Here is a 19,016-nt window from a genome sequence, read left to right as displayed (position 1 = left end):
CTGCGTTTGCGCGTCTTACTGGTATTATCCTAGATGTTCCACATGTACAGTACGTTGTACAGTATACGTACCAGCTGTACGTCGGACGGCAGTCTGGAGAAGAAGTTGAGGAGCTCGTTGGTGTCGATCAGATACGGGTTGCGTAGTTTCTTTGTGAATTTATTCACGCCTATAAAGACAAGACGGGAACAATGAGGTTGTGTCGTCTGATCTCCAGACAGAGACAGAGCAACAGTGCATGGCTGCGTGCACACTGCTGCGTGCACACTGCTGCGTGCACAGAGTGTTAGAGATGCAGGGGCTAACATCCCGTAATAGGGAATGAGGGATGCCCACCAGACAGTGGCCTTGTGGTTCGAGTGTCCGCCCTGAAACTGGAAGGTCGGGGGTTCGATCCCCGGCCGGGTCATACCAAAAAGACTGTAGAAATGGGACCCAATGCCTCCCTGCTTGGCACTCAGCATCAAAGGGTTGGAGTTGGATTGGGAGGGGGGTCAAATCTATTGATCAAATGATTCCCGAGCGCAGCACGGCTGCGGCTCACCGCTCCAAGGGTCAAATGCGGAGAACAAATTTCACTGCGGTAACGTGTGTGACAAATCGAATCTTACCCCATGCAAGCACCAGGTATCTCAGAGGAACGACGTAAAGCAGAACGGTAGCCACACACAGGGAGATGATGGCCAGCCAGCTGATGAAAGGCACGGTCCAGTTCACCGAACTGCAGCCCCAGACAGACGCAAGAGTTTGGAGGAGAGAGGGAGAAACAATAAATAAAGGATTTATAAAACATGAAATATGAATTGAGCTGAAATGTTTTCATGTTTCAACTGTGATGTCAGGGACTATTATGAAAGCTGCTATAAACAATAATTCAAGTTAAAAAAAAAAAATTGTATTAACCCATTTTGACCTGAGATCAGATTCTAAAAATGTCTTCTACATCCTGACAGTTTTCTGAAAAAGCTATGTTTCTAATGTCAGTGGTTCTTAAATAAAAATAAAAAAAAATAGCAGAACTACAAGCTCGTAGCGCGCCACCGAGTGGAGCTTGTAGGTCTGATATTTTTGGGAAAAAAAAGAAATCGTGAAAATGTGGCACAAATCCTGACAGAAAACTGTCAGTATTTAGAAGACATTTTAGAAATGTCTATGTCAGGCCTAAATGGGTTAAAGCTCACTTCTTCTTCGGAATAACGTGTTCCTTCCACGCGCTATACGTCCAACCAGGGAAACTCCCCCCTGTCAGGTGTAAAGGAGCAACTTGGACACTCAGGCATGAAGGAAGCATGAGTTCAAGTCCGTTGCTCACCCCTTGTCCCCCATATATGGGGACTAGGTTGGTGGAGGGTGTGTAGAGCCCAGGATCACATTAGATGATTGACACAGGGGTGAAAAATGGGTTACAAAATCGTGGGATAAAAAAATTATTAAAAAAAAAAAGCTCACTTCTTGATCCTCTCTCCGTAAGACGCCACGTCGTCCAGGGCGCTCTGAACGCTGATGAACACGTCCTGGATGGCGTAGAGTCTGTCCATCAGGCCCCGCCCCCGCTCAGAGTCCTGCAGGACAAAACAACAGACAGGCTTACAGACAACAGACAGACAGGCGTACAGTCTGTCCATCAGAAGAAAAAAAAAAGACACTCGTTAGCCCGCGGACCCCCATTTGCCCGCAGACCCCCATTTATAAAGATATGCCAGGTAGTTGTACAGTAACTGACCTTGTCATCTTTGTCGTCGTCCTCGTCTTCCCAGTCAAACATCACCTCAACTGACTGCAGGGGGACAGACAGGGGGACGTATTATTACGTATTATTTATTACGTATTATGATGCCACATCGAGGCCTGCCAGTCGACTACATCAACTGTACATTTAGTCGGCTAAAATCTTATGATATTTAGTCAACTACAAAACATTTCAGATGACTAAAATAGTAAAATATGACGAAACTAAAACTGAATGGCTATTTTTATTCAAAAGACCTGAGGGGCTCCATCTTAACCTTTAGCCCTAAACGAATTTGCATTTGTTTTTTAAAGATTTTGAAAAACATTTAAAAAATTGTTCAAATAGCCGATCTACAAGCTCACAACGTCTCGGTGTAGATCGGCTAGTTGAACTATTTTAAAATGTATTTCAAAATAGTACAGAAATGGCATATACGTTTAAGGATAAGGGATAAGGGTTCTGTCCAAATGAAGAGACTATTCAGCCCAAAAAAACCCTAACCCTTACCCTGAAAAAACTAACCCTTATAAATATAGCAGTGTCTCACAATACCTCAGCCTGCTGGCCTAAGAGTCTGACATCTTCCCCCAAACCAGAGGGAGTTCCCTGTGGCTTAGTGGTTAAGATGTTGGCTCTCCACACGGGAGACCCGGGTTCAAGTCCCATGGGTTGAAGTCCTGGATCCCCTTCCCCGTGTGAGGTCAAATGGTGGGTGAGTGTAGCAGAGTGCCTCACAGCCTCATCCTGATGACCTGAGAGTCCAACATCTCCCCCGAGTCACAGGGAATTCCCTTTAGCTTACTGTTTAAAGGGTTAGTTCAGGTTTTTGGACTTAAAGCTGTAGGAAATGGGGCGTCCCAGTCCCGCCCCCTTTCAGAACGACGAGGGCACCAAGGACTCTAATTTAGGCCCTTTCTGAAACCAGTCCCTTGACTTGAAGTGCTCTCGGGAGGTTCCCTCGTCAGGAAGTGCCCCTTCAGCTGAATCAAGTTCCCTTGATTAGGGTGCTGGGTATAAAAAACTGTTTGGAAATACACTCGCCCTCCTTGTGCAGAAACAGGAAACGGACACCATTCGTTGGCATCGTTGCCATGGTTACCATCATGCAATTGACTTACCTGTTTAGTTTGTAGTTATATTGCATTGAATCGTGTATGTTTGTGTGACATGTGGATTTCATTCATATGGAAAAAGGAAATACAGCGTGACTCATGTCATATACATCCGCTCTACAAGATTGTAGGTCTGCTATTCTAGAAAAATCGTGAAAATGTGCCTGAAATCTTTGAATATATATTCTATCACAGCGAACGTTTTTAACTCAAATCTTAACATATTTTCAGATGGGGAGTTTTTGGGGTCCTTAAAATATTGAGCACCACTGATATAGAAACATAGTTATTTCACTGTCAGGATTTAGACAGACGTCGGGCCTAAATGGGTTAAAGAGAGTAAAAAAGGGAAAAACATATTGTACACTTTAGCCCCAAAAAAGCACAGTCAATATTTGTAAGCAACTTCACAGAAAAACAAGTCCAAACTAAGTCGCCATAATTCATAAATGTATCAGTGTGTGGCTCACAACTAAAAGTCTAACATCTCCCCCCAAATCAGAGGGAGTTCCCTGTGGCTTAGTGGTTAAGATGTTGGCTCTCCACGCGGGAGACCCGGGTTCAAGTCCCATGGGTTAAATTGGGAAAAAAAAACCTGTGTGAGGTCAAAGGGTGGGTGAGTGTAGCAGAGTGCCTCACAGCCTCATCCTGATGACCTGAAAGTCTAACATCTCCCCCGAGTCACAGGGAATTCCCTTTGGCTTGGTGGTGTTCTATTCCTGTAAGAAATACTGTTTTCAGCATTCTCCAACGTTCTAGCAGCCAGCTTGTAGCATGGCTCGTTGGGCAATAGACTTTCAACCCATACCTCCTGCGTTCGAATGCTGCTCACGCAAGTAATGGTTATGTGTGTGTGTGTGTGTGTGTGTGTGTGTGTGTGTGTGCGTGTGTGCAATTATAACAGTTATAAATTCACCTGAAAATGTTAAACTTGCTGAAACTGATATAATAGAAATAAAGACCTCAAGGCAAGAACAAAACAGAATTCGTTCATTTTCCCCCTAGACTTTTCAAAAAGTATTTATTTAAAGACGTTTACTCCGCGGACAAAGCCAACTCGGCTTGTGACAAATCATGACAATAAACACAATGTTTTGGGCCGATCAAATAATTAGAAAGAAGAAAAACAAAACAAAAGGTAATTGTACGCTACCCTTTTTTTCCTTCTTTCTAATTTTTTGATCGGCCCAAAACATTGTGTTTATTGTCATGATTCGTCACGAGCCGAGTTGGCTTTGTCCGCGGCATAAACGCCTTTAAATTAAAGACTTAAATTCTAATTCACCCAAAAAAGTATTATCCCATTGCTGAAAACAGCATCACTGGCGTTACATACTATAAGACAAACACACTTGGAATGGGAAATAGAGAGAGGAAAATGAGATTCGTAGTTATTTGTATATGACTTTGTATTTGTATTGCATTTGTATTGTGTGTTTGAGCTGAAAGGCTCTTTTAAACAATCAGTCACCTTAATTCAAGTAGTTTTTTTAATGATATATATTTGGGGCATGTCATGTGGTCTACCTGCAAAGCCTGTGTGATCTACTGGTAGATCTACCTTCTAGGCACCCCTGGTCTATACTTTAGAAAGAAGCCCAAATAAACAACTACACTTTAGAAACAAGCCCAAATAAACAACTACACTTTAGAAACAAGCCCAAATAAACAACTACACTTTAGAAACAAGCCCAAATAAACAACTACACTTTAGAAACAAGCCCAAATAAAACACTTTAGAAACAAGCCCAAATAAACAACTACACTTTAGAAACAAGCCCAAATAAAAGCACAGTAAATATTTGCAAGCACCTTCACGGAAAAACAAGTCCAAACTAAGTCACCATAATTTATAAATATAGCAGTGGCTGATTGATTGATTGATTGAAATCTTTATTAACAGTTTGCAGAATTACAGTACATTTCAAGCACAAACTCAATACAAAGACTGTTAACTGTGAGTGGACGACCCAATTAAGCCTTACACTTGTTTACAACAGGGTCCACATTGTTCAATTCATCAAAACATTTAGAGACAAACAAATAGACACTTCTATGTAGTTAAAGAACAGAACAGGAATTCATTATATAGGAAGCGAAAAGGGAAAAAAAGTATATATACAGTGAGGGGAACAGGGGGATAAAAGAAAAGAAAACGAAAGACAGAGTGTAGGGCGCCTGCACACAACACCATGCGTTGATGCCATGTGTGCATATGTGCAGGCACCCAACACCACGTCCATACAAAAACATAGTACAATCCATAGTACAAAGACAGAGTGTAGGGCGCCTGCACACAACACCATGCGTTGATGCCATGTGTGCATATGTGCAGGCACCCAACACCACGTCCATACAAAAACATAGTACAATCCAGATACAAATTCAGCTTTTACAGAGGCCAGTTTCGAATTGCAGCCATCCGTAGGTGCCCTTTGAGAGCAGTTTTGAAGGAGCCAAGGGATTCACATGTCTTAATGACTGTTGGTAGGGCGTTCCACATTTTGGTCGCATAGGAGCGAAAAGAATTTAGTCCCTTGTTTGTGCCGAATCTGGGTTGTACATGGTTTGTTGCACTCCCTCTGGTGTTGTGGGTGTGGACTTCGTTTACATTTAGGAAGTATTTAGACAGGTACATGGGTATCTTGGTGGTGTATCTAATCTTGTGGACCAGACCCATTGCAAGATGCTGTACTCTGTCGTCGACCCTAAGCCATCCCAGCCTGTCAAAGTGGGCAGGGGTGAGGTGGGTTCGGGGGGTGAGGCCAAGTAGGAGCCTGACCAGTTTGTTTTGGGAGGTCTGGAGCCTTGTTTTAAGGGCCTTTGAGGTGCTGTGGTACCAGGAGGTGGATGCATAGTCAAAGAAACCTTGTACAAGGGCTCCTGTTAAGGTCTTCAAGGTGTTTTTGTCGACCAGTGAGGAGATCCTGTAGAGGAATCTTGTTCTTTGATTGACTTTTTTGATTACGTTGGTGGCCATCTTATCACCGGAAAGATTGGCCTCCAGGATGGAACCTAGGTAGGTAATTTGATCCTTCCGTGTGATAATATCATCACCAACTCTAACCAAGAAGCCATCTGCCTTTTTGAGATTACTATTTGATCCGAAGAGAATGGATTCAGTTTTTCCCAGGTGTAAGGATAGTTTGTTATCAGCGAGCCAGGTGCAGATTCTACCGAGTTCGGAGCTGAGGGTCTTTTCAACCTGCAGTTTGTTCCTGTCCGAGACCAGCAGTGCTGAGTCGTCTGCGAACAGGAACAAGTTGCAGTCACAAGCTGAAGTCATGTCGTTTACATATATTAGGAACAGTAAAGGCCCTAGTATGCTTCCTTGTGGGACGCCACAGCTCACTGGGAGGGGGGGGGACAGTGTTCCGTTCACTTCCACCATCTGTTCTCTCCCCTCCAGGTAGGATTGCATCCAGCTCACTGATGTGCTATCAAAACCAATAGCTTTAAGCTTGTTAACCAGTATGGAGTGGTTCACGGTGTCAAAAGCCTTTTGGAGGTCCAGCATGACCATGCCGCAGTATTTTCCAGCATCCACCTCGTGTTTGATGTGGTCGCTCAAATAGAGAAGGCATGTGTCAGTGGAGTGGGATGTTCTGAAACCAGATTGGAACTCGTACAACAATTTATTAGTGGCAAGATACTTTTCAACCTGTTCATAGACTATTTTTTCCATCACTTTCGAGATGGAGCTTAGAATAGAAATAGGGCGGTAGTTGCCGGGTTCTAATTTGCTCCCTTTTTTGTACAGGGGGGTTACTTTGGCCAGTTTAAAATCTCTGGGGACCTGTCCTTGTTTGATGGAGAGGTTAACTATGTGGGTGATGACTGGAGCTATGGAAATGGCTGAGTCTCACTGAGGCTCACAATACATCAGCCTGCTGGCCTAAGAGTCTAACATCTTCCCCCAAATCAGAGGGAGTTCCCTGTGGCTTAGTGGTTAAGATGTTGGCTCTCCACACGGGAGACCCGGGTTCAAGTCCCATGGGTTAAATTCGGGTAAGAAACCCCGTGTGAGGTCAAATGGTGGGTGAGTGTAGCAGAGTGCCTCACAACCTCATCCTGATGACCTGAGAGTCCAACATCTCCCCCGAGTCACAGGGAATTCCCTTTGGTTTACTGTTTAAAGGGTTAGTTCAGATTCTTGGACTTAAAGCTGTAGGAAATAGAGCGTTGCAGTCCCGCCCCCATTTCAGAACGACTAAATATTATATTTATTATAATAATATTATAATATATATTTCTCCATGCCCTTTTTTTCCTTTCTAATTATTTGTACGGCCCCAAAAGATTGTGTTTGTTGTCATGAGTTGGCTTTGTCTGAGGCTTAAAAGGTCTTTAAATAAATACTTTATGAAACGTCTATGGGGAAAATGAATGGGAAATGCTTTTCCAGGTCTGTCGTCGTCATGAAAGGGGACGGGACTGTGACGCTCTATAGTCTATACTTTAGAAAGAAGCCCAAATAAACAACTACACTTTAGAAACAAGCCCAAATAAACAACTACACTTTAGAAACAAGCCCAAATAAACAACTACACTTTAGAAACAAGCCCAAATAAACAACTACACTTTAGAAACAAGCCCAAATAAACAACTACACTTTAGAAACAAGCCCAAATAAACAACTACACTTTAGAAACAAGCCCAAATAAACAACTACACTTTAGAAACAAGCCCAAATAAACAACTACACTTTAGAAACAAGCCCAAATAAACAACTACACTTTAGAAACAAGCCCAAATAAACAACTACACTTTAGAAACAAGCCCAAATAAACAACTACACTTTAGAAACAAGCCCAAATAAACAACTACACTTTAGAAACAAGCCCAAATAAACAACTACACTTTAGAAACAAGCCCAAATAAACAACTACACTTTAGAAACAAGCCCAAATAAACAACTACACTTTAGAAACAAGCCCAAATAAACAACTACACTTTAGAAACAAGCCCAAATAAACAACTACACTTTAGAAACAAGCCCAAATAAACAACTACACTTTAGAAACAAGCCCAAATAAACAACTACACTTTAGAAACAAGCCCAAATAAACAACTACACTTTAGAAACAAGCCCAAATAAACAACTACACTTTAGAAACAAGCCCAAATAAACAACTACACTTTAGAAACAAGCCCAAATAAACAACTACACTTTAGAAAGAAGCCCAAATAAACAACTACACTTTAGAAAGAAGCCCAAATAAACAACTACACTTTAGAAACAAGCCCAAATAAACAACTACACTTTAGAAACAAGCCCAAAAAAAAAGCACAGTCAATATTTGCAAGAAACTTCACAGAAAAGTAAGTCCAAAAAAAACCCTTACCCTGAAAAACTAACCCAAGTCCAAACTAACCCTTATAAATATAGCAGTGGCTCACAATACCTCAGCCTGCTGGCCTAAGAGTCTAACATCTTCCCCCAAACCAGAGGGAGTTCCCTGTGGCTTAGTGGTTAAGATGTTGGCTCTCCACACGGGAGACCCGGGTTCAAGTCCCATGGGTTGAATACCTGCACCTATTCCCCGTGTGAGGTCAAATGGTGGGTGAGTGTAGCAGAGTGCCTCACAACCTCATCCTGATGACCTGAGAGTCCAACATCTCCCCCGAGTCACAGGGAATTCCGTTTGGCTTACTGTTTAAAGGGTTAGTTCAGGTTTTTGGACCTAAAGCTGTAGGGAATGGGGCGTCCCAGTCCCGCCCCCTTTCAGAACGACGAGGGCACCAAGGACTCTAATTTAGGCCCTTTCTGAAACCAGTCCCTTGACTTGAAGTGCTCTCGGGAGGTTCCCTCGTCAGGAAGTGCCCCTTCAGCTGAATCAAGTTCCCTTGATTAGGGTGCTGGGTATAAAAAACTGTTTGGAAATACACTCGCCCTCCTTGTGCAGAAACAGGAAACAGACACCATTCGTTGCCATGGTTACCATCATGCAATTGCGTGATGGTATAACAAACCTGCTATTTTGTTTGTAGTTACAGTATATTGCGTTGCATCGTGTATGTTTGTGTGACATGTGGATTTCATTAATATGGAAAAAGGAAATACAGCGTGACTGTCAAAAATGACATGTCATATACATCCATGGTGTTCATAAATCATTGTTAAAAGTTGTTTTGTTTGTGTGGTTTCATTTGTAGTTTTTCACAGTGGGGTAATTAGGCAATGGAGTCTAGATCGGCACAGACTCGCTCTTGAGGGCTTTATAAGCCACTTCCACTCAAGGCTGCTTGGTTTCGGACGACACTTAATATGGCGCAGCCTCGCGTGAACGCGCATATCGAGGGCAAGTGTGTAGGGCGAGTGGCGAGGAGCTGGTTTCAGAAAGGGGGATAATGTGTGTTGTCTCTCACCAGGTCTCCTGGGTCCCTGCAGGAGGTGAACAGGTAGTTCCAGGTGAACAGCAGCACCAGGGCCAGAGGCAGCATGTACAGCTCAAAGTTCCACACCACCACCACAAACAGCTGAAGAAAAACAAAACAAAAAGTGTACTTGTAACCTGCCTTTTTTTCTCCTTCTTTCTAATTACCGGTATTTGATCTGCCCAAAACATTGTGTTCATTACATTATTGTCATGACGTGTCACAACAGCTCGAGTTGGCTTTGTCCGCGGCGTAAAACGTCTTTAACCCATTCTGACCTGAGATCAGATTCATACGAGGTTTCCACTGGACACACACTGGATCTGATGAACCCATTCTGACCTGAGATCAGATTCTAAAAAATGTCAGTCGTTCTTCGATTTTTAAAAAATAGCAGACCTACAAGCTCGTAGCGCGCCACTCGGTGGCGCGCTATGAGCTTGTAGATCTGCTATTTTTCAATAGCTAAAAGCATAACATGATGCTAACACCAAAACGGGTTCCCGGTCAGAATGGGTTAAATAAATACTTTTTTGAAAAGTCTATGAGGAAAATTAACGGGGAATTATTTTCCGGGTCTCTCGTCGTCATGAAAGGGACTGCGACGCTCTATTTGGCCTTTATATTTGGCAGCCTAGGGCATAAATTACCCACAGACTGGTTGTTGTCTAACAACCACAACTTGGGATGCCCAAAAAGGATTTTTGGTATTGTGGTGTCTCCGCTATATAGAGCACCGAAGTCTGACGTCAATACCAGTAGAGGGCGCTATAAATCCACGGGTTCATGTACTTTTTATTTTCATTATAATCCCCATAGGGGGGATTTTAGATCGCCTCATATAAGAACTGTGTTTGAAAAATAAACATGTCAACCTGGCCGTTTCACACATTTCACATCAACTGACTGAGAGAAAACGCTATTGTTACTGCTACTGAATTAGTTACATTTCCCCTAGAAGCAGACTGTATCATATATGAGTGACTGACTGTTGCAAACGATACAGAGAGACACCTCCCTGACAATATAACGATACAGAGACACCTCCCTGACAATATAACGATACAGAGACACCTCCCTAACAATATAACGATACAGAGACACCTCCCTGACAATATAACGATACAGAGACACCTCCCTGACAATATAACGATACAGAGACACCTCCCTGACAATATAACGATACAGAGACACCTCCCTGACAATATAACGATACAGAGACACCTCCCTGACAATATAACGATACAGAGACACCTCCCTGACAATATAACGATACAGAGACACCTCCCTGACAATATAACGATACAGAGACACCTCCCTGACAATATAACGATACAGAGACACCTCCCTGACAATATAACGATACAGAGACACCTCCCTGACAATATAACGATACAGAGACACCTCCCTGACAATATAACGATACAGAGACACCTCCCTGACAATATAACGATACAGAGACACCTCCCTGACAATATAACGATACAGAGACACCTCCCTGACAATATAACGATACAGAGACACCTCCCTGACAATATAACGATGCAGAGACACCTCCCTGACAATATAACGATACAGAGACACCTCCCTGACAATAACGCCGAGAGAGCTTGTTTATTTTTGGACCACAACGCTTATAGTAGACGATATTAAGATCACCCCATGTTATTCTCCATAGAGAAATTACTTCCGCGAACCAGGGGAACCGAAGGGATGAGCGAGTTACGTCAGGACTTCGGTGCTCTATTGCTGAGTGACATGCCTATATTGTGCCATGAAAACACATGCCGTGATTTGGTAACCTATAATATTTGTGTCCTTGTATGCGTCTCCTTTGTGTGGGCATATATAAATGTGACCAGATTTGACTGAGAGACTGCCATCGCGCAAATTCCAGCTTTTCACCAGAGGAGATTTTTTCTCCAAAAATGAGTTTATAGCACAGGCAGACTATTCACATACTAGAGCATGTCTGAAACAAATGTCAGAGCTGAAATCGACATGTAAATATGAAATAAATGCTTAAACATGTAGCTAGGTGTAATGTTAGAGACCACAGAAGACATGTAAATATGAAATAAATGCCCAAACATGTAGCTATAGGTGTAATGTTAGAGACCACAGAAGACATGTAAATATGAAATAAATGCTTAAACATGTAGCTATAGGTGTAATGTTAGAGACCACAGAAGACATGTAAATATGAAATAAATGCTTAAACATGTAGCTATAGGTGTAATGTTAGAGACCACAGAAGACATGTAAATATGAAATAAATGCTTAAACATGTAGCTATAGGTGTAATGTTAGAGACCACAGAAGACATGTAAATATGAAATAAATGCTTAAACATGTAGCTATAGGTGTAATGTTAGAGACCACAGAAGACATGTAAATATGAAATAAATGCTTAAACATGTAGCTATAGGTGTAATGTTAGAGACCACAGAAGACATGTAAATATGAAATAAATGCTTAAACATGTAGCTATAGGTGTAATGTTAGAGACCACAGAAGACATGTAAATATGAAATAAATGCTTAAACGTGTAGCTATAGGTGTAATGTTAGAGACCACAGAAGACATGTAAATATGAAATAAATGCTTAAACATGTAGCTATAGGTGTAATGTTAGAGACCACAGAAGACATGTAAATATGAAATAAATGCTTAAACATGTAGCTATAGGTGTAATGTTAGAGACCACAGAAGACATGTAAATATGAAATAAATGCTTAAACGTGTAGCTATAGGTGTAATGTTAGAGACCACAGAAGACATGTAAATATGAAATAAATGCTTAAACATGTAGCTATAGGTGTAATGTTAGAGACCACAGAAGACATGTAAATATGAAATAAATGCTTAAACATGTAGCTATAGGTGTAATGTTAGAGACCACAGAAGACATGTAAATATGAAATAAATGCTTAAACATGTAGCTATAGGTGTAATGTTAGAGACCACAGAAGTGAACCTTTTCAAGCCTGTTTTCTCAACTCGCTGTTTCTCTGCCAGACATCACTCTATAAGCCATATCTCCTAAAACTGGAGGGTCAAACTGAACAACCAATATGTCAATTTGAAGCTATGATTCCCTGCTTTCATGAGTGTCCTTCGTACCAGGAAGGACGTGATGCTTCGTGGCGCCGACTCCCACTCGAAGCAGCTGTTGACGTACGTCCCGTGGCTGATGAGGACCATGATGCATCTCTTCACGCGGTTGAAGTTCTGCCGGAGCAGCTGAAACGTTAAGACGCCATGATTCATTGATTAGAACCCATTCTGACCATTCTAAAAATAGTCTTCTATACATCCTGACAGTTTTCTGAAAAAAGCTATGTTTCTATGTGTCAGTCGCTCTTCGATTTTTCAAAAAATAGCAGACCTATGTTAGTTAGTTAGTTAGTTTCATTTATTGTCCACGTGTGGAAATTCGTCTTCGGTCTCAACAGTAAAAAAACAAACAGTTACAACAACAGCAACAACACTTAAACACAATTATTCTCTCATGGCAAAAAAGTGCAGGACAAATACAAATACCAATGCAAATACATTGGAAAAACAAACAAATCTAGCGAGACACGGTATCATTTAGTGCCTTAATGGCATTTGGTATGAAGGAATTTTAAAAAATGTTACGGTTAGCTTTTGGTACTTTTGTACCGTCTACCAGAGGGAAGTAGTTGGAACTGCCTGCAGAGTGGATGAGAGGAGGTCGTTTGCTATCTATACAAGCACGTAGCTACGTGAGCTTGTAGATCTGCTCTTTTCTTTAAAGTGAGGAGCTACGGCAGTGTTTCTGACACACACACACACACAGACACACATTCAGACATTCAGACATTTGGTTAATTATAGTATGATCATATGATGATATAGTATGATATGATGATAATGATGATATGATGATGATAAGAACACATACCTGTTTGGAGACTTTCGGTTCCTCTTCAAGGTACCTCTGCTCTGCAGGGGCCACAGTATTCAGAGCAGCTTTGACCTGAAGACAAGAATAGACTTTAATAATAGAATTAACTTTAAGACCCTTTAAGACCCTTTAAACCTTGACCTGAAGAGAAGAATAGACCCTTAAAAAGCTGAACGATGTAACTTTAAGACCCTTTAAACCCATATAGACGTCGAAATTAAAAGAATGTCTTAAAAATCCTGACAGTTTTCTGAAATACCCATGTTTCTATGTCAGTGGCGCTCAATATTTCACGTCAAGGACCCCCAGAAACTATATGTAATTGGCCGCCGACCCCCATCTGAAAATATGTTGTTCCAGTGACCCCTCCCCCAGAAGCAAAGATATACGAGTTAAAAACGTTCGCTCTGAAAGAATATATATTCAAAGATTTGGGCCACATTTTCCTGATTTTTCAAAAAATAGCAGATCTACAAGCTCGTAGCGCGCCACTCGGTGGCGCGCTACGAGCTTGTAGATCTGCTATTGACTGACATAGAAGACATTCTTAGAATCTGATCTCAGGTCAGAATGGGCTAATGGGGTTGTTAAGGGGGCGGGGATAGCAAGATTGTGTGGGGCAAAATCCAGCTGTCTGAGTCATATACGTATAATATGACGAGCAGGTGCTAAAAAAAGCATCCTCATTAGAGCAGACAGCTGTGTGTTCCCCCTATACCAGGAATATGAATTCCTCGCATCCGGCTTAAATGCTTTAAAACACCAAAAGGGGTTCCCGCCCCAAAATGGGTTAAAAAGCTGCACTATGTAACTTTAAGACCCTTTTAACACAATCCCTACTTTTCGACCAATCGCCTGCTAACGCCGCCGGGTCCCATAGACAAATAATGCACTTCCGGGCTGTCGCCCGCTGTTAAAAAAAATAAAAAAAAAATAATAAATAATAAATAGGTAAATGGTGCATTTCTATAGCGCCTTTATCCAAGGCGCTTTACATGGATTGAGCATTACATTCACCCATTCACACACACATTCATACACTGATGGCGGCGGAAACCACACAAGGCACCAACCAGCACATCAGGGTTCAGCGTCTTGCTCAAGGACACTTTGACACTAACTCTGGGGGTTTAAACTGGCAACCTTGCGGTTACCATCCAGCCACTCTACCCACTGAGCCACCGCCGCCCTGTCAGGGTGTCAGGGTGTCCTCACCAGATGCAGAATGACTCAGGGCCAGGCTGGTTGATCAGCTTAGGTCAAGGTCAAGGTCAGGTTTATTTATATGTCCCATGCTGCATGGGCACTTTGTTTTAAACAGCAGATAATACAAGCTCTTGAGACACATTACAAACAGTAGAACATGCATAGAGAACAACTAGACATACGTGAACATTATCACAAGATACAGATTGTTACATTAAATTATAAAGTGTAGCTAGAGCTAAAGTGTACTACATCTAGCCTCACCACATACTCTCTCCCCATGCCTTCGGCCTGGTGGAGACAATAAAACATACTCTCTCCCCATGCCTTCGGCCTGGTGGAGACAATAAAACATACTCTCTCCCCATGCCTTCGGCCTGGTGGAGACAATAAAACATACTCTCTCCCCATGCCTTCGGCCTGGTGGAGACAATAAGTCGCTATCATTTATAAACGTAGCAGTGCCGCACAACAACCTCAGCCCGCTGGCCTTAAAAGTCTAACATCTTCCCCCAAATCACAGGGAGTTCCCTTTGGCTTAGTGGTTAAGATGTTGGCTCTCCACACGGGAGACCCGGGTTCAAGTCCCATGGGTTAAACACACTCATGGTCTCATCACACTTCCCCTTGTGAGGTCAAATGACCTGAGAGTCCAACATCTCCCCCGAGTCACAGGGAACTCCTTTTGGCTTACTGTTTAAGTTGGCTGATTAATTAATTAAATCAGTTTTCTGTCTGATTCTGTCTGACAGGTTTCTATTTCAGTGGTTCTCAAGCAGTGTGCCTCAAACACAACCTCATCCTGCTGGCCTTAAAAGTCTAACATCTTCCCCCAAACCAGAGGGAGTTCCCTGTGGCTTAGTGGTTAAGATGTTGCCTCTCCACACGGGAGACGCGGGTTCAAGTCCCATGGGTTATTTCCCTGATGATGATGATTTCAACCTCAACCTCACAACCTCATCCTGATGACCTGAGAGTCCAACATCTCCCCCGAGTCACAGGGAATTCCCTTTGGCTTACTGTTTAAAGGGTTAGTTCAGATTCTTGGACTTAAAGCTGTAGGAGCGTGCCGCCCCCTTTTAGAACGACGAGGGCACCATGGAAATAATTCCCCATAATTTTTTCCCCATAGATGTTTCATAAAGTATTTATTTAAAGATCTGTAAGCCTCGGACAAAGCCAACAGCCGAGTTGACAAAATATGACACTAAACCAAAGAAATGGTGGAACGAACACATAATTAGAAAGAAGAAAACAAACAGAGTGTTGTACCCTGGCCTGCCCTTCTTTATAATTATTTGTTCGGCCCAATTATTCTTTGTTTATTTTCATGATTCGTCAACTGGGCTGTTGGCTATACTTTAGAAAGAAGCCCAAATAAACAACTACACTTTAGAAACGTTACTCTGTTTGTATTTCTCAATTTACTTCTATATTTGTAAAAAACAAAAAATGTATAAACAGAACATTAAAAAAAAGAAAGAAAACCTACACTTTAGAAACAAGCCCCAAAAAATAAGTCAATATTTGCAAGCAACTTCAGTCAAAACTAAGTGACCATAATTTATAAATGTAGCAGTGTGCCTCAAACACAACCTCAGCCTGCTGGCCTTAAAAGTCTTAACATCTTCCCCCAAATCAGAAGGAGTTCCCTTTGGCTTAGTGGTTAAGATGTTGGCTCTCCACACGGGAGACCCGGGTTCAAGTCCCATGGGTTAAACACACTCATGGTCTCATCACACTTCCCCGTGTGAGGTCAAATGACCTGAGAGTCCAACATCTCCCCCGAGTCACAGGGAACTCCTTTTGGCTTACTGTTTAAGTTGGCTGATTAATTAATTAAATCAGTTTTCTGTCTGATTCTGTCTGACAGGTTTCTATATCAGTGGTTCTCAAGCAGTGTGCCTCAAACACAACCTCATCCTGCTGGCCTTAAAAGTCTAACATCTTCCCACAAACCAGAGGGAGTTCCCTGTGGCTTAGTGGTTAAGATGTTGGCTCTCCGCACGGGAGACCCGGGTTCAAGTCCCATGGGTTAAAGTCCAGGCATCCTTTCCCCGTGTGAGGTCAAATGGTGGGTGAGTGTAGCAGAGTGCCTCACAACCTCATCCTGATGACCTGAGAGTCCAACATCTCCCCCGAGTCACAGGGAATTCCCTTTGGCTTACTGTTTAAAGGGTTAGTTCAGATTCTTGGACTTAAAGCTGTAGGAGCGTGCCGCCCCCTTTTAGAACGACGAGGGCACCATGGAAATAATTCCCCATAATTTTTTCCCCATAGATGTTTCATAAAGTATTTATTTAAAGATCTGTAAGCCTCGGACAAAGCCAACAGCCGAGTTGACAAAATATGACACTAAACCAAAGAAATGGTGGAACGAACACATAATTAGAAAGAAGAAAACAAACAGAGTGTTGTACCCTGGCCTGCCCTTCTTTATAATTATTTGTTCGGCCCAATTATTCTTTGTTTATTTTCATGATTCGTCAACTGGGCTGTTGGCTATACTTTAGAAAGAAGCCCAAATAAACAACTACACTTTAGAAACGTTACTCTGTTTGTATTTCTCAATTTACTTCTATATTTGTAAAAAACAAAAAATGTATAAACAGAACATTAAAAAAAAGAAAGAAAACCTACACTTTAGAAACAAGCCCCAAAAAATAAGTCAATATTTGCAAGCAACTTCAGTCAAAACTAAGTGACCATAATTTATAAATGTAGCAGTGTGCCTCAAACACAACCTCAGCCTGCTGGCCTTAAAAGTCTTAACATCTTCCCCCAAATCAGAAGGAGTTCCCTTTGGCTTAGTGGTTAAGATGTTGGCTCTCCACACGGGAGACCCGGGTTCAAGTCCCATGGGTTAAACACACTCATGGTCTCATCACACTTCCCCGTGTGAGGTCAAATGACCTGAGAGTCCAACATCTCCCCCGAGTCACAGGGAACTCCTTTTGGCTTACTGTTTAAGTTGGCTGATTAATTAATTAAATCAGTTTTCTGTCTGATTCTGTCTGACAGGTTTCTATATCAGTGGTTCTCAAGCAGTGTGCCTCAAACACAACCTCATCCTGCTGGCCTTAAAAGTCTAACATCTTCCCACAAACCAGAGGGAGTTCCCTGTGGCTTAGTGGTTAAGATGTTGGCTCTCCGCACGGGAGACCCGGGTTCAAGTCCCATGGGTTAAAGTCCAGGCATCCTTTCCCCGTGTGAGGTCAAAAGGGTGAGTGAGTGTAGCAGAGTGCCTCACAACCTCATCCTGATGACCTGAGAGTCCAACATCTCCCCCGAGTCACAGGGAATTCCCTTTGGCTTACTGTTTAAAGGGTTAGTTCAGGTTTTTGGACTTAAAGCTGTAGGAGCGTCCCGGACCCTTTTAGAACGACGAGGGTACCAGGAAATAATTCCCCATTCATTTTTCCCCATAGATGTTTCAAAAGGTATTTATTTAAAGATCTGTAAGCCTCGGACAAAGCCAACAGCCGAGTTGACAAATCATGACACTAAACCAAAGAAATGGTGGAACGAACACATAATTAGAAAGAAGAAAACTAAAACAAACAGAGTGTTGTACCCTGGCCTGTCCTTCTTTATAATTATTTGTTCGGCCCAATTTTCTTTTTGTTTATTTTCATGATTTGTCAACTCGGCTGTTGGCTATACTTTAGAAAGAAGCCCAAATAAACAACTACACTTTAGAAACGTTACTTTGTTTGTATTTCTCAATTTACTTCTATATTTGTAAAAAACAAAAAAATTATAAACAGAACATAAAAAAAAAAAAAAAACCTACACTTTAGAAACAAGCCCAAAAAAAGCAGTCAATATTTGCAAGCAACTTCAGTCCAAACTAAGTCACCATAATTTATAAATGTAGCAGTGTGCCTCAAACACAACCTCATCCTGCTGGCCTTAAAAGTCTAACATCTTACCCCAAATCAGAGGGAGTTCCCTTTGGCTTAGCGGTTAAGATGTTGGCTCTCCACACGGGAGACCCGGGTTCAATTCCCATGGGTTTAATCGCAGAGGTACTAAATCCCCGTGTGAGGTCAAAAGGGGGGGTGAGTGTAGCAGAGTGCCTCACAACCTCATCCTGATGACCTGAGAGTCTAACATCAACCCCTGAGTCACAGGGAATTCCCTTTAGACAAATTCCAATACCCAAAATCTATTCCACTTGCTCACTCCAGCATGGCCGTGTTATGGTAAAATTGGTGACCTGCTGAAATATGTGACCATCATCATGTGGACTTCACACAACTTACATGGAAGTCTTTAAATATAGTCTAACGTAGGTTGAATTCTGCAAAAAACGGCAACGATTTACATTGGGACACTGTCTGACATTATGTGATTGTTTCTACAAGATTGTCACATATTATTTCAGCAGGTCACCAATTTCAACGTAACGCCAACCATGCTGGAGTGGCATAATAATATATAATGCATTGTTCATGTAGAGTGTAGACAATCAATGCCGCTTAAACCATTTTGACCTGAGATCAGATTCTAAACATCCTGACAGTTTTCTGAAAAAGCTATGTTTCTATGTCAGTCGTTCGTTTTTTTTAAAAATAGCAGACCTACAAGCTCGTATGAGCTTGTAGATCTGCTATTTTTCAATAGCTAAAGCATGACATAATGCTAACACCAAAAG

The 19,016-nt window shown here is 42.0% G+C and overlaps 1 protein-coding gene across 5 annotated transcripts in view; it reads right to left on the bottom strand.

Moving 5' to 3' along the window:
- Positions 1–19,016, bottom strand: part of mctp1b (multiple C2 domains, transmembrane 1b) — a 92,656-nt gene that overhangs the window by 2,922 nt on the left and 70,718 nt on the right. For all 5 annotated transcript variants that reach the window (XM_080765892.1, XM_080765893.1, XM_080765894.1 and 2 more), the window contains 7 exons: positions 13,151–13,225; positions 12,346–12,465; positions 9,214–9,324; positions 1,724–1,777; positions 1,450–1,562; positions 612–721; positions 72–169 (listed from right to left, as the gene is read on the bottom strand). In XM_080765892.1, coding sequence (XP_080622018.1) covers positions 72–169; positions 612–721; positions 1,450–1,562; positions 1,724–1,777; positions 9,214–9,324; positions 12,346–12,465; positions 13,151–13,225 — 681 coding nt within the window. The remainder of the gene's footprint in view (positions 1–71; positions 170–611; positions 722–1,449; positions 1,563–1,723; positions 1,778–9,213; positions 9,325–12,345; positions 12,466–13,150; positions 13,226–19,016) is intronic.

Source organism: Protomyctophum bolini (genome assembly GCF_963924005.1).
Source record: "Protomyctophum bolini genome assembly, chromosome: 6".
Taxonomy (NCBI): Eukaryota; Metazoa; Chordata; class Actinopteri; order Myctophiformes; family Myctophidae; genus Protomyctophum; species Protomyctophum bolini.
This window is presented reverse-complemented; position numbering and strand designations above follow the sequence as displayed.